This window comes from Pyrus communis, chromosome 1 (assembly GCF_041283825.1).
Source record: "Pyrus communis isolate YQ-2024b chromosome 1, ASM4128382v1, whole genome shotgun sequence".
Classification (NCBI taxonomy): domain Eukaryota; kingdom Viridiplantae; phylum Streptophyta; class Magnoliopsida; order Rosales; family Rosaceae; genus Pyrus; species Pyrus communis.
In genome coordinates this window covers 1,746,143-1,760,666 of record NC_142565.1, presented here as the reverse complement: position 1 = coordinate 1,760,666, position 14,524 = coordinate 1,746,143, and the positions used below count along the sequence as shown (strand labels likewise).

Sequence of the window (14,524 nt, the reverse complement as noted above, 5' to 3'; positions counted from 1 at the left end):
AAGTGGAGGTTTTGGTTTGACAAAAATACCTTTAAAAAGGTGGTCAGGCGGCCGTTCACATAACAATTTAACAAGGATATTGACGATTTGTTTTTTACAGAATAACCAAAATGATTTAAGTTGGATAAACTCATGGACCAATTCTATTGATTTCATTAACTGTCATTGACTCTTTAAATGAAACGTAAACAGTTTTGTTTGTAATGTTCTGTTCTTTCCTTTTTCATACTTCTATCAAATTCGTACGGAGTTGAACCTGAATGCAACAAGGCGGCCGACACAATGCCTTGCCCCAACTAACTAAACCCATTTTGTTCTTTCCGTTTTCATACTTTTCATCAAACACGTGCACAATTGAACTTGAATGCAACAAGGCGGCAGACACATGCAACGTCTTGCCAACTGACTTAACCCATTATGTTCTTTCCTTTTTCATACTTTTAATCAGACACGTACACGGTTGAACTTGAATGCAAGAAGGCGACAAACACAATGCCTTGCCAACTGGTTTACCCATTTGCAACTCTATCCTATAGGTAAAAATACCTAAATGCTATTTTGATTAGAAAAAGAAAAGAAAAATGACCTATGACCCAACTATTGTCGCACCATGTATCAATTTAAGTGTTTCTCACTAATATTAACAACTGTAATGAGTGTGTTACATTAATGCCACAAGTGAGAACCAGCTCAATTTCATATGAAAGAGTTGTTTGAAAAAAACAATTTATCAAGCCTCCCTCGTACCTAATGACAAATACTATACACATTTAAACTATGGTTTCATATAATATATGAATATATACACAATTTGGTAATATAAAAATGGAGAATAGTTTAACTCAATTTTCCATGACATAATCCGAAATTAATGGCAAACATGCATGTTGACAATGTGGCAGCATTGCTGTTGTCTTGTACCTCTTTACCAAACCTCAAACGTTTTTGATCATATGCCTTTCAAAAGGGATCGAGCTGGCTGGGCGTGCGTTATGCAGAGATAAAACCCAGCACTCCATATACCCTCCAGTTGTAGGGCATGCTAGGGCTGTGGTGCACAGACCGTGTGCTCGCATGGTGGTTTTCTAACGCTCACACACGACGGTTTCACACTTCGACAGCCAATCAGATTTCGACTAGGACCGGCATATGTACCAACTGTCAGTGCCCTTGCCACCGTGTCCGACCCCGTCTTTGACATTTTAACAAAAGTCAATCAAAAGCCACGGTTCAAATGCATCAAAACCACTATCTTTTTACTTTTCAATTTTTTTTTTGGGTTTTTCTCTCTCTCTTTTTGGGTTAAATTAGTACTAAATTTCAGTATAAATAATTAAACAATTTACCAAGTCAGTGCGCCATTTCCTCTCACTAGCTACAATCTTTCTTTGTCCATGTCTGTGCCTGTATCTGTGTCTATGTCTCTCTTCCTCCAAGTCAGCGCCGTCCTTTGAACCTCTCCTTCCTTTTAGCTGCAACCAAAAACCATCACAAAACACCGCAGCCGCTGCCGTTCTGAAAATGGCAGATGATTGGGATCTTTACGCCGTGGTAAGGGGTTGCAAATCAACCGCCCAAATCACCACAAACACAACCATCACCGCCGCCACCACCGCGATCGTACCCACAACCCCTATCCATACACCGTCGGATGAATTCGCAGACGACCCTTTTTGGGATTTGTTGATCAGTTCCGACGAGTTAACCGATCCGTTGTTCTCTTTTCCCGATCTAGACGATCCCAAAGACAATGATTTGCAAGAGCAGCAACAGTCCTTTATCCCCAACCCCACCACCACCAACAACAACAAGAACAACAATCCTAGCACTAACAACACCACCCGTGGACCAAATAATATTATTCCAATTTCCCCCACTATTTCTGACTTTGGAGGATCAAGTGGTAGTGGCCAACATCACCTCCAACAACATCAACAGCAACATCATGCACAACTCCAACAACAACAGCTGCGGCAGCAGCAGAACCAGCAACATCATTTGATGCCTGATCATTTCACCCTGGGAATACCAGCTCCTGCTTTTCGAGGAATCTATGGCCAACAACAACCGCAAATGATGCAGCGGGGGTATCAAATTCTTCAACCCCAGCAGCCCCAAAATCAGCAGGGATTTATGAGGCCCGGGTCCATGAATCCCACTTATCCTCTTCCTCGGCTACCAATTACCATGCCATTGCACACCCCTCGCTCTCAAAGAAGAAGGTATATATACTCAAAATTTGCTATTGAGAAATGATTTACGCACGCCTTTTCTTTTTCTAATTTTTTTACCTTTTTTAACTTTTAAATTGAATAAATTAAATGATAATTATGAGATAAAAATAAAAATTAGTGTTGAGAAAGAAAAATAAGTGCACATAAATCGATTTTAATTCATCTTTGTTCTTGTTTTTGCATTTTTCACATGATGTGAACTACATGAATTGATTCACAGGAGAACCCAGCAAAATAAAAAGGTGTGTGAAGTGAAAGCTGAGGATCTCACGGCCGATTTATGGGCGTGGCGGAAGTACGGCCAAAAACCTATCAAGGGTTCTCCCCATCCAAGGTATGTAATTAGGTTAATTTTCCACACTCAATTTCTCATTCCCTTTTCTTTGCGATTTTCTCTCTGAATCATGATTCTTTGCAGGAACTATTACCGATGTAGCACCTCAAAAGGGTGTGCGGCGAGGAAGCATGTGGAGCGGAGCACGACAGATCCCAACATCTTCACAGTCACATACTCCGGCGACCACACTCACGCTCGCCCGACTCATCGGAACTCGCTTGCCGGTACCTCCAGGAACAAGCAGTCAGCTGCGTCTAAGAGTCAAAAGCAGCCAATCAACAACGATTCTGGTTGGGCAGCTGTTCCCAACCCCTCGTCTCCCACCACCGGACAACCCTTGACAGTCCAAGCTGAGGCTGTAGCCAATAAGGTCAATTCTGACAATTCACTCGACAAAGAAAATGAGGAATTTGATGATGACGATGAGGAGATGGATGAGACCGAGTACGGGGATGAGGACGAGGATGATGATGTTGTGATCCCGGACATGGACATGTCGGATGAGATATTCATGGGGCAGAAGGAACTAGGTAGTACTAGTTCTAGTGGAAGTGGAAGTTCTTCTCTGGTAGGTGCTTCCGGTGATAATTTTTCGGATAATGTGCAATCGAGTTTGGGGTATTCTTGGACTGATGCTAATTGCTCCTCCGCTGCCGGAGCAACCGTTGGCGGTGGTTGCTAGTAGCCAACAAGTAGGGAGGGTGCATAGGGTTTTTATTTAACCTTTTATTATTGTGTTAGTTCTATGAGAGATAGAGAAAAGGAGTGAGAGGAAGGGTTCTTATATTATTAGATTGTATAGAAGAGACAGACAAAAGAGTCTCTTCCTTCTTCCTCATAGAGTTTCAGCTGTATTTCTCTCTTCTTTTCAATTGAACATGAAGAGTTTCTGTTTTTCGCTAATGATTACTTCTGGTGTTTAATATTTAATGAGAAAAAAAAAATCTTATCTATAACGATTAACGAATTTATCAATTTTCATCATAATCACGTCAAAGTAAAATTAATTCCCGTACAGAAATACAACTAGTCATATCGTTATTAGACGTTTATAACTGATTTACCGATTTCAAAATCTCAGACACGCGTTTCGTTTTAATAGAAAGAAAACTATTTATAACACTTACCGACTTCGCCATATTCATGTAAATTCATCCACGTGGTAAGATACGATCGTAACATAATCATTAAATTAACATGATACTTAGAAATACGCTTTTCATTTCTATAACTGATAATATGTCGACAAGTTCATTTATATAGGTAGATATAATCAATTATATCATCATTAAACGATGTTTATATAACAGTAAGGGTGGTAATTTGGTAGGGGGTAAAAAAAAAAAATATTAGCCATGAGTTTCGTGTGTTCTGAAAAACTAGTTTAACAAATGTGATTAAGGATGACAAAACCCTCATCTCTTATTGATGATGTAATGAATATTTATATGTAACCATGGATCATGAGTATTTATATGTAACCATAGTTTCGTGTGTTCTGAAAAACTAGTTTAACAAATTTGATACTTGTTGCATTTGTATATTTAACTTGTATGCACTTTGTCTTGAACAATTTCTTCCACCACATTCATGACATGATATGTAATAAACATTTAACTAATTGCATAAGAAATATAAAAAATATTAATATAATGAGTAAGTTATTATTAGTAATTTAAAATTTTCAGGAAAAAAAGACAGTACAATAAATAACAAATTTTGTTAAAGAAAAACACAAACTAGAGTTATGTTTTAGCGATCTATAGCTCAATTGGGAAGTGATATTAATTGAAAGCACTTTTAAAATGTTTTTGGGTTTGAAGTGTTTTTTCACGATTAACTTGCATTTTTATTAAGAATTGATTTCAAAACTATTTTCTCTAAAAACGTTTCCAAACATTTAAAAGTACTTTTGAAACGATATTTTTATATCTCTATTAATTAATGAAACTCTTTTTGTCAACCAAAAGAAGGTGAAAAGACTATTTAGTCTTCTATCACACAAAAAAATGATGGGCAATAATGTAATTTAACAAGTCCAAATTTTACTGTTTTTTATTGAAACTTTACCTACAGATGATGTTAAAATATTTCCAATATTTAAAATTAAAAATAAAAATAAAAAACCTCCCACTCCCCCCTCCCCACGTTCTCTCTCTCTCTCTCTCTCTCTCTCTCTCTCTCTCTCTCTCTCTCTCTCTCTCTCTCTCATTCTCGTTTTTCTAAAAAAATATGTTCATACACATAAAGTATTTAGGCAAACGCTAGTATTATATTAAAGATACCCTTTTTGTTAAGTGATAATTTTTTTGCTTTTTTTCTTCTTCATATAGATGACGACTATATTAAAATTTTTAATGTAAAGAGTCGGGCTAAACCATCACAATAAGTCATCAATAATTGATATCAAACTCACTATTCATGAAAGATGAAGTTAATACTTCTCACTTACAAGTGATAAAAAATCGTTTACTAAATTATTTGAAATTTAAGTTTATTATTGTAATTACCTACAATCCACTTTTGTTTTTGGTATCTTTATTTTTCTCTCCGTTTTATGTTATGGTATTTATGACAATATCCAACAAAAAAAACATCCTATTAACTAAAGCTTCAATACTTTCTTAAGAAGAGGTGAAAAATCTGATTGGATAATAAGTCAATACTGTTTTTTAGACCACATTTATTACTATCGATACGGTTATTTTTTTAATTTCGATGCATGCATGCATGGAGGCCACTTTTATCAGTGAAGTGATCAATAACGTCTAATTTTTAAGGTAACAATTTTATTTGGGAAAATGTTTGTACTTTTAGAAGTTGTTTATATCCTTTGACAAACCATGGTGTAAGATATGTTATCCCCATGGTCTAATTAGTCAGACCGTGAACCGCTCCGGTTTAGTGTCCTTTGTCACAATACAAACGCTATTCTCTTTTTGTATGTTCACATAAGAGGACAAAATTCGGGTGGCTTATTGGCAAAGTAATCTCTTCGGATATTTAAGGATTAGATTAGGTCAAATATATTTTACTTAGGGTTTTGTCTTTAACTGTAATTAGAAAATATTATTGAATATTTTATGTGGAAAAGAAAACATCCAGGAAAGTGATTATTACACATTAATTAGAGCTTGTTTGAAAGCGTTTTTGAAATGGTTGAAATTGTTTAAAAAAGGGCATAGATAACAAAACAAAGAGAAGTTTTTCCTTGAAACGTGAGGATAGGATCGGTGAAAGCGCTTTTAGTAAAAATAAAAATAAAAAATAAAAAATTAGAATCAATTATTAATAAAAATGCAAATGAATTCTGAAAAAACACTTCAAGTGCTTTTGGAATAAAAATTCATTTTCTCTACACTCGTTTTTTAAAAGCACCTTCAAACGAGTCTTTAGCCTCTTACACTCCCTTGTTTCTTAAACTCCTCTATTTAAATCTAATCGTTAATTATGTTTAATTTATTCATTCCGATGCTGATAAATAAAGAGATTGTGTGAGAAGAAAAAATAAGCATGTGAAAATCAATTTCCGACATATAAATATCTACAACTGAATTATAAATTAATGATTGAGCATCAATCCTATATCATAAGCAATGGGGTGTGGTTGCAGAAAAATACAAGGAATTTTAATGGTGAAGAAAGTTGCTGGTTTATTATAAAAATAAGGGATGTAGTACTATACTTATTAAATTAATAATTAATAATTTAGTATGAGGGACCATGTCTATAACAAAGATTTGAATCCTCTCATGAGCTCAGAGAATTGAGCCTCCTGAGCAAAGAACATGGGCCGTTGAATTTTGATTAATCAGCTACAATTATTATAACTGTTAGAGGAGCTCCCTGTTTATAGCCGTTGGATCAAAATCCAACCGTCCATGTTCTTTGCTTAGGAGGCTCAACCCCTAAGCTTAGGAGAAGATCTAAATCCCTATAACAAAACGAATAAATTATAAAAAATAAAAAAAATAAAATAACAAGAGTTCTTGTTTATTATTTGTTTTGTATCTCTTAAATCTTAATAAATAAGAGATGTGGTACTATACTTATTAAATTAATAATTTATATGTGATGAATTATTATTGTGGTTAGAACTTCCTCTTTGATGCGCTGTGTTTCAAATTTAAACTTTTTTCACTTTAATTGTAAATTAATATAAAATATTGTTTGTATTAAAAAAAAACTCGCTCGACCATTCGTATTTGGGCTCAGGCCCAAAGTCTACTGCAGGCCTTGATTGCTTTTACATGATTGGGCTCATGACGACGTGGGAACAACAAATTACTTGAAACCCGAATTCTGAAACCATATCCGTTTCCCAAAACGGGTTTTTTACAGCGTGCGAGTGAGAGCTACTAGAGAAGAAGAACCAATCCGACTCGGAGCTTTCAAATCGCAGAGAGAGAGAGAGAGAGAGGATTCGAAAACATGTTCCTGCGAGCGATCGGACGGCCGTTGTTGGCCAGGGTGAAGCAGACGACGGGGATTGTAGGGCTGGACGTGGTCCCCAATGCGAGGGAGGTCCTAATCGAGCTCTACTCCAAAACCCTAAAGGAGGTCCAGGCCGTCCCCGAGGACGAAGGCTACCGCAAGGCCGTCGAGAGCTTCACGCGCCACCGCCTCAACGTCTGCCGCGAAGAGGAGGACTGGGAGGCCATCGAGAAGAAGCTCGGCTGCGGCCAGGTCGAGGAGCTCATCGAGGAGGCGCGCGACGAGCTCACTCTCATCGGCAAGATGATCGGTCAGTATAATATGTTATTTTTATTGCTGGTTTTGGTAATTGATTTATTTAGTTTTTTCTCGTTTTTGAAAGAAATGAAATTGAAAATGGTTATTTGTGTTTTGGGATTGACATTGGCCATGAAAATTGGAATTTAGCTCAGAAATGTGGTTTTATTTTGGGAAATTGAGTGCTTGTTTGTGATTTCGACATTTTTTCTTAGTTTGGTTGATGAGAAATTGAAAAGTAATCGAATTGGCTGTGTAGTTTTGTTTTGTGATGGTAACTTAATAAGTTGTTCATTTCTAATAGTGGAAATTAGGGGAAAAGTGAGCGAAGTTCATAAATTTTTTAGCAGTCGGGTTTTTTGTTTACTACGTCATGAAACGAAAGGTGGGTACTTGATTTTATCAGTTCCGAAGAAACTATGATTGCCCCAGAATGCTGGTAATGCATATCATATGAGGTGGTTAAAGAAGAAAAAAGAGGGTGGCAGGGGGCGGGTGGTGGTTGCGGTTAATGGACACAATTGAATCCAAGTTCAAGTGGAACATATAATAAGCAAATCTGTTTTCTTTCACTTTGAAGCATTTCAAACTCTCGTTCAATGTCCAAAGTAGGAATCTTTGTTTGTGTGAACTGTGAACTATGGTTTTTACTAGCCATTGTGTACTTGCATGCTTCAGTTAATGCTGATTTTTTGGTTCTTCCGTCTCAGAGTTTTATCATTCTGATGATCAAACTGATGTCTTTCTGTTGCCTTTGTATGAAGTTCTTTTTTGACCTGACATTTTGAAATACGATATACGATGAATTGTTTGTAATAGTTTGCGTTCTGTATTAACTTGCATTGCAGAGTGGGATCCATGGGGTGTTCCTGATGATTACGAATGTGAGGTGATCGAGAACGATGCTCCAGTTCCCAAACATGTTCCTCTGCACCGACCTGGTCCTCTTCCTGAGGAGTTTTACAAAACGCTGGAAGGCCTTACTACAAACCAACCAAAGTTGGATGAGGCTAAAGTCACCTCTATTGGTTCAGAAGCAAAGGAGTAAACCATCCATCGGCATATGCTTCTAGGTACTCTGGATTCCAGATTTGAATTGAAGTCTTTTTTCTTGTATTCTCTCCTGTTTATTGCTGGTGACAATGCCTGTTTGCTGGGCTGTATAAATTTTAATCATGGGAGGAACGCTTGAATTTTTCGATTTCTGCACTTGATACCATTTTGATGTTGTTTACTTAAGTTCCGTCCTTGATTCCCATTGAGAATGAATAATGTAACACAGTTTTAGCTCTTCGAGGATTGGCATTGGTATTGTTCGTGGTTCTGGCGTTATGAACGATTGCTGGTTCTTGATTTGGATCACACAATTGCATAGTTATAAACTCTTTGTTGTGGCTTTCTGAATTCTTGTAATTTTACATATTAAAACAACCAGAAAGCTCCTCTGCTGCATATATGTATATACTTAGATGCGTGTATGGAGGCGTTACACGGTGTATTGAGAAGACCGAATGCCACAGCTAACTTCTCACTATGACATGATGAATCTTCATAGTCCGATATGGGCATCCTCTCTTCTTCAACTCCCTAAACCCCCCCGTCTTTAATCCCCTCTCTCTCATTGCCTGTCGTGTACTTTTGGCTAAATCCGGCTGACCAGAATCATCATACAAGCTTGCAAGCAGCACGTACAATGCTGGATCAGACGGGTCAAGCTCCATCCCTCGCCTTGCTGTATATTCCCCGGGAGCAATGTTTTTATCTCCGTAAACGCTCTCAAACCATCTTCTATGAGGTCAGAAAACATTTCGTGTACACATCAACACCTGCACCTCCGGCACAAGTATCATCCTCCAAGCACTGATCACCTGTGAATGAATCCAAGCTCGACCACATACGTATGGATTCGAGTCCTGTAATCCAACTCTCCCAACGATGAGCATGATTTAGGGCACTGGAGAGCGTAAATTTGTTGGGGGCACTGCCCGGAAACAATCATTGAATCGAAGAATTCAAGCGAGACGTGATAGTGTCCGTTCCTGACATAAGCAGACAGCACGCCAGTGCCAATACTCAAGCGAGACGTGATAGTGTCGTCGTCAGGACGCGGTTTGGTTATTGCACTGCGGACACAGATGCCCCCTGGCAGGGACTCTGAGTTGCACGCGGAAAGAACGCGGAGGCAACTTTCTTTGAAACAGTTGACTTCATTTGTGTTGACAACGAGCCTGGTGACTTCTGCTAGAGACATCAAAGTTCAGAACCTTCTGGTGTAGTTGAGTTTGAGGGAGAAAAAGACTAAACAGCACGTGACGGTTTGACTGTCACACTTGGTAGAAAACTAACGGTATTATATAGGAGAAATTTTTTAACGTGATAAAAACACAACTGGTACACCAGGTGTCATAATAATCAGGCTACGCTACTCACCACCTCGGTTGCCAACATGGCATTTGCTGAATTTTAGTATATTGGGATAATGATCGGTGCAGGTCAATGGTCGTTGTTGAATTTAGTCATGGACAAAGGGAAGCTTCCTTTCTCAAAGATTGGGTTGCTGGTATATGAATATGGAAGCTACCACGAAAACTATATCTGAAAAATGATGTTCCTTTTTGCTTTGCTTTATATAATACGTGCGAAAACCTTGCATAGAGATATTTTTATAATAAGGGTGTGCTATGCGCAACGACACAATATAACATGAGACATTAATTTTAACAATATACCAATTCATGCCAAGCGTTTTTTATATTATCGTATATAACACTTTACTTCAGTAACGAAAAATAATCCTATTTATATACTTTGGTTCTTATTAGATGCCCACCTGCCCAAATAAAGAGTTGACTTGTCTAATAGTATAGATTGTATTCATTTGAGCTCATCCTGGGATTGGGAGTAAATAAAAGTAGATGGAAACATGGAAGCTGCTAAGAAAAGTACAAGAAGTTGCCTTCCTTGTTTGGTTTTTCTTGGAAAAATACTTTCCCACCGGAAGCAACAAAAAGATAACGAATTTGTCTGGTGCCAATGAAACCAAAATATAACAACTGTATCAAAACACCATAGGAGTTCAATTGGAGAAATAAACTCTTCATCAATCCACTTGTCGCGCTACATTTAATTTTTTGTTGTGAATCTTGTTTGATACTCTTTTCTCATTGCAAAATCACTAACTTAACCAAGGAGCTTCTATTTAGGCCCTTGTATAGAGATGATATTACACGAGGTGGAGCCAGCGTTAGATCGGATGTGATTAAAATATAGAGAATCTCATACTAATTTCGAATATAAATTTTTCTTGTAGACTAGATTTGGCTAAATTAGCTAGAGTAATATGCTCCACCTTCTTAGCCAAATTCAAATCTCCCTGTCTATTTTTCAAAAGTAAACTGCCGCTTGACTCCATAAATTCTTAGTCTATTACCCCAGTTGAAATTGACATTCTAAATTAATTTTTGGTATATTAACTCCCTAAACCATTTGAAATCAGTTAGTTAACCCTCACCGTACGGTTCGATAAAAAATTCGTCAACTTTGTTAGAAAGTACTAGCATGACTTTACTCTCAAGAATAAATCACACGCCAGTATTTAACGACAAAGTATATGAATTTCATCAAAATCTAACTATAATGGATTAATTGGTTAATTTCAAATAATTAAAAACCAAAGAAAGTAAATCAAGAGGTCAGTTTCAAGCTAGTAATAATTCAAGGGTTAAACGACCCTTTTTTTTTTTTTTTTTTCAACGGAGTCAAAGACTTCATCAAAGTCTCCCTGGAACGTTCACAGATTCTTCTTCTTAAAAAAAAAAAAAAATATATATATATATATATATATATATATACATATACACACACATATATCTATATATATATATATATATATGTATGTATGTATTGGTGGGAACTACATAGGGCCGAAGCCCAAAGGCCCAAAACACCACACTATTTGCGTCGACTTCGATAAGTGTTTTCCTCTTATTTGCCACCGCAAATCAATCTTACTTTCGCTGCATTTTTTTCTAGATCCTTCCATCACCAACTCTCAGTCCACGGCGACGGTTGCTCCGCCCATGGCTTCCGATCTCGAACAGCGTGCCAAGGAGGCGTTCATGGACGACCACTTCGAGTTGGCCGTCGACCTCTACACCCAGGCCATCGCTCTCAACCCCCAGAGCGCCGAGCTCTACTCCGACCGCGCCCAGGCCAACATCAAAGCCGGCAATCTCACTGGTACCCTCTTTTCCTCTTGTAATTTCGTGAATACCCTTTTCTTTTTTTCTTGTTTGGTTCCCAAGAAAGCCCGAGAAAATACTCGATTGGATTTTCTAATCCTCTTTATCTGTTGTGGGTTTTTCTTGTTATCAGAGGCTGTTGCGGATGCGAACAAGGCAATTGAGTTCGACCCGTCATTGTACAAAGCGTATTTTCGAAAAGGGTGAGCTCGAATGCACAACACCGATATCCCGTAATTATATTTGTTGTTTTTGAGCACCTTTTTGTATTGGATACTGAAAAGAGTGTAACTTTTAATTGAAATTTTAGGTCTGTAATCTAATGGGGTGTTAAATTTTGCCTAAATCTTGCAACCATCAGCTCTGAAAATCTATAAAGGTCATGCTGATCCTCCGTTATCGTTGTGGATCTTTCGCCTTTTGCAAAAGGGAAAGGCTTATAATGCTAATTCTAAGTGTTTCGAAACTTTTGAGTTTTGTTTTTGGCCAAAACCTTGGAGGGCTCATTTCTAGGGTATTGTGTAGTCCGTTCATGAAACTCGTTATGTATTGCATGTAGGGTTTTATAAGTTATGTTCTGCACTGGGAACGTGTCATTGCTAATGTCACTGATTGTTTTACAATTTTTGTTCTTTGCTGTTGATGGCTACAGAATTGCCTGCATCAAGCTCGAGGAATATGAGACTGCAAAGGCGGCCCTGGAAACCGGTGCTCCTTTGGCCCCGCAGGAGACAAGATTTGCTAGTTTGATAAAAGAGTGTGATGAAAAAATTGCAGGTGCGTTGTTTGACTGTTACAAGTTTGCACCTTTCTAGGGATTCATGTAATGGCGGGCCTTTCTCACAATTAGATGTTTAGCTTTCTTATACAATGGATTGTTTTCCTGGTAACAGGGGCATCTGAGGAAATCATTATAATAGAAATTACTCATTCTCATGTAGTTGATCATCTTTGTCTTATTTATACTGTTTCATGTCCAATCAGAGGAAACTGGTGTTCTACCAACGCATTCGGTGGAGGAAAACATTGCAGAGAATGTTATACCTGCAAAAGATGTTGAGCCTGTGAGTCAACCTTCCAATCAGGTGACCGTAGCAACTGTCAAACCAAAATACAGGTTAGTCGAGATCAATATAATTTCTGTTGCCGGAAGTTTTTTAGTTTCATATTTTTAAGGAGCATCACCAAAACATTCTGTTTGCAGTTTTTTGTTATTCCTTTTCATCTTTTTGTACTGTCTGTATTGAAGCTCCGAGATATCTATGCATGCTTGGGTAATACCCTCATATTTGCTTTTATCTATTGTATCCTTACTCCTTAGTCACTGAGATGCATGATTTGGTGGAAATTTTTTATGTAGGCATGAATTCTACCAGAAGCCAGAAGAAGTGGTTGTGACTATATTCGCCAAGGGCATACCTGCCAAAGATGTACATGTTGACTTTGGTGAACAAATAGTATGATTCTTATTGATTCAATGCTTCTTTTTATTATTTGTTCTCAGTGATCTCATAGTTGTCTAGAACTTATATAGTAAAAAGGTTTTCTGGGTATTGTCAATTGTGTACAAGTTTTACGGCTGATGAATCACTTTTATTGGTTGTTTCCAGCTAAGTGTTAGCATCGATGTTGCTGGTGAAGATACATATCATTTTCAACCTCGCTTATTTGGAAAGGTATTGCACCAATTCTATGTGGCTGATTTTATATAAGCATTATAGAAGGCTTACATTTTCAAATGTAAAATAACTGTGAGCTTTGGTGGTTGCGAACAGATAATACCTGAAAAATGCAGGTTTGACATTCTCTCCACCAAAGTTGAAATTCGCCTGGCTAAAGCTGAACCAATACATTGGACATCTCTTGAATTCAGCAAGGACAGCCTTGTTCCAGTAAGGGTCAGTGGCCCAGGTATGTTAATATGTTTGTAACCCTCTGATTCTAAAACTAGATTAGAAATTAGCTACTAAAAAGTGTTAACTGCCAACAGTTGTTGGAGCGACAAGACCATCCTACCCATCCTCAAAACCAAAAAAGGACTGGGATAAGCTTGAGGCTCAAGTAAAGAAGGAGGTTTGCTCGTAACCCAGTTAGTTGATTTGACATTATACTTGCATGTTTCACTTCACGATACTTACTCCGATGCGTTGTGATTCCAGGAAAAAGAAGAGAAGCTTGATGGTGATGCAGCTCTGAACAAATTTTTCCAGGACATATACAAGGATGCCGATGAGGACACAAGAAGGGCCATGAGAAAATCTTTTGTAAGGCATTTTCGTATCTTGTATTTTGATATCCAGTAAAATTCATAATTCCGATCACCATGAAAGATTCTGGTGGAACCACCAGTCTTGGGATTAAAATCAGCTTACGTTATATTGACTTGCATATTGCATCGTTGTGTTTGTACTGCACAGGTGGAGTCAAACGGGACAGTGCTTTCGACAAACTGGAAAGAAGTGGGAAACAAAAAGGTTGAGGGAAGTGCTCCCGACGGCATGGAGATGAAGAAATGGGAGTTCTAGACAGTTGCTGAATTCTTGTACTAGTTGGAACTTGGATGATATGCTTTTTTTGCTTGTAACCTATTTGGTGTTTGATTTTGTTGGTTGGACAGACAACGATTAGTTTCCAATTAGTCTTTGGCACTACTCTGGCTGTGTGGATGATGACTCTCTTTTGAAATCTGCCAGAATTGGTTTTCTCTCCTGTGTTTTGCTTGTGCGTTGTACTATCGAAACCGATCCTGTCTGGACGAATTTGAAGTGTTTAATACTTAATTACTTTGTTCTTGCCTTGATCGTATTCCGGTTTTGCCGAGTCCGGCTTTAACTCGTGCGGTCGGAGAGTCCTCGGTATGACGATGTGCGAAAGAGTGGTGTTATTCACGCTCCTTTTATATCTCTTCATCTAGGGTTTTTATCACGGTTGGTTCTTGAAATTAGCTGGAAAAGAAGAATGGGTAAAGCGATTCAAACTTA

At 37.8% G+C, this 14,524-nt stretch overlaps 3 protein-coding genes across 3 annotated transcripts; all 3 read left to right on the top strand.

Annotated features, from left to right (window-relative positions):
* The first annotated feature begins 1,361 nt into the window (after window positions 1-1,361).
* LOC137719544 (uncharacterized) lies at window positions 1,362-3,474 on the top strand. The gene is made up of 3 exons (XM_068458583.2): window positions 1,362-2,222; window positions 2,455-2,568; window positions 2,653-3,474. The coding sequence occupies exons 1-3, from the start codon at window positions 1,522-1,524 to the stop codon at window positions 3,251-3,253; spliced, it is 1,416 nt and encodes a 471-aa protein (XP_068314684.2). The 5' UTR covers window positions 1,362-1,521; the 3' UTR covers window positions 3,254-3,474.
* A 3,442-nt stretch (window positions 3,475-6,916) lies between these two features.
* On the top strand, window positions 6,917-8,706 carry LOC137720736 (putative NADH dehydrogenase [ubiquinone] 1 alpha subcomplex subunit 5, mitochondrial). The gene is made up of 2 exons (XM_068459852.2): window positions 6,917-7,315; window positions 8,151-8,706. The coding sequence occupies exons 1-2, from the start codon at window positions 7,003-7,005 to the stop codon at window positions 8,348-8,350; spliced, it is 513 nt and encodes a 170-aa protein (XP_068315953.2). The 5' UTR covers window positions 6,917-7,002; the 3' UTR covers window positions 8,351-8,706.
* A 2,457-nt stretch (window positions 8,707-11,163) lies between these two features.
* Window positions 11,164-14,343, top strand: LOC137719952 (protein SGT1 homolog). Its single transcript, XM_068458930.2, has 10 exons — window positions 11,164-11,541; window positions 11,677-11,746; window positions 12,196-12,320; window positions 12,528-12,660; window positions 12,904-13,000; window positions 13,154-13,219; window positions 13,319-13,454; window positions 13,534-13,616; window positions 13,703-13,807; window positions 13,961-14,343. The coding sequence occupies exons 1-10, from the start codon at window positions 11,193-11,195 to the stop codon at window positions 14,066-14,068; spliced, it is 1,272 nt and encodes a 423-aa protein (XP_068315031.2). The 5' UTR covers window positions 11,164-11,192; the 3' UTR covers window positions 14,069-14,343.
* The last annotated feature ends 181 nt before the right edge of the window (window positions 14,344-14,524 follow it).

Excerpts from the sequence above, each read along its gene's own strand:
- LOC137719544 (XM_068458583.2), top strand. The coding sequence starts at position 1,522 with ATGGCAGATGATTGGGATCTTTACGCCGTGGTAAGGGGTTGCAAATCA. Across the intron at positions 2,223-2,454 it reads CCTCGCTCTCAAAGAAGAAG|GAGAACCCAGCAAAATAAAA; the intron begins GTATATATACTC and ends ATTGATTCACAG. Across the intron at positions 2,569-2,652 it reads AAGGGTTCTCCCCATCCAAG|GAACTATTACCGATGTAGCA; the intron begins GTATGTAATTAG and ends GATTCTTTGCAG.
- LOC137720736 (XM_068459852.2), top strand. The coding sequence starts at position 7,003 with ATGTTCCTGCGAGCGATCGGACGGCCGTTGTTGGCCAGGGTGAAGCAG. Across the intron at positions 7,316-8,150 it reads TCTCATCGGCAAGATGATCG|AGTGGGATCCATGGGGTGTT; the intron begins GTCAGTATAATA and ends CTTGCATTGCAG.
- LOC137719952 (XM_068458930.2), top strand. The coding sequence starts at position 11,193 with ATGTATGTATGTATTGGTGGGAACTACATAGGGCCGAAGCCCAAAGGC. Across the intron at positions 13,617-13,702 it reads AGGCTCAAGTAAAGAAGGAG|GAAAAAGAAGAGAAGCTTGA; the intron begins GTTTGCTCGTAA and ends TTGTGATTCCAG. Across the intron at positions 13,808-13,960 it reads GGGCCATGAGAAAATCTTTT|GTGGAGTCAAACGGGACAGT; the intron begins GTAAGGCATTTT and ends TGTACTGCACAG.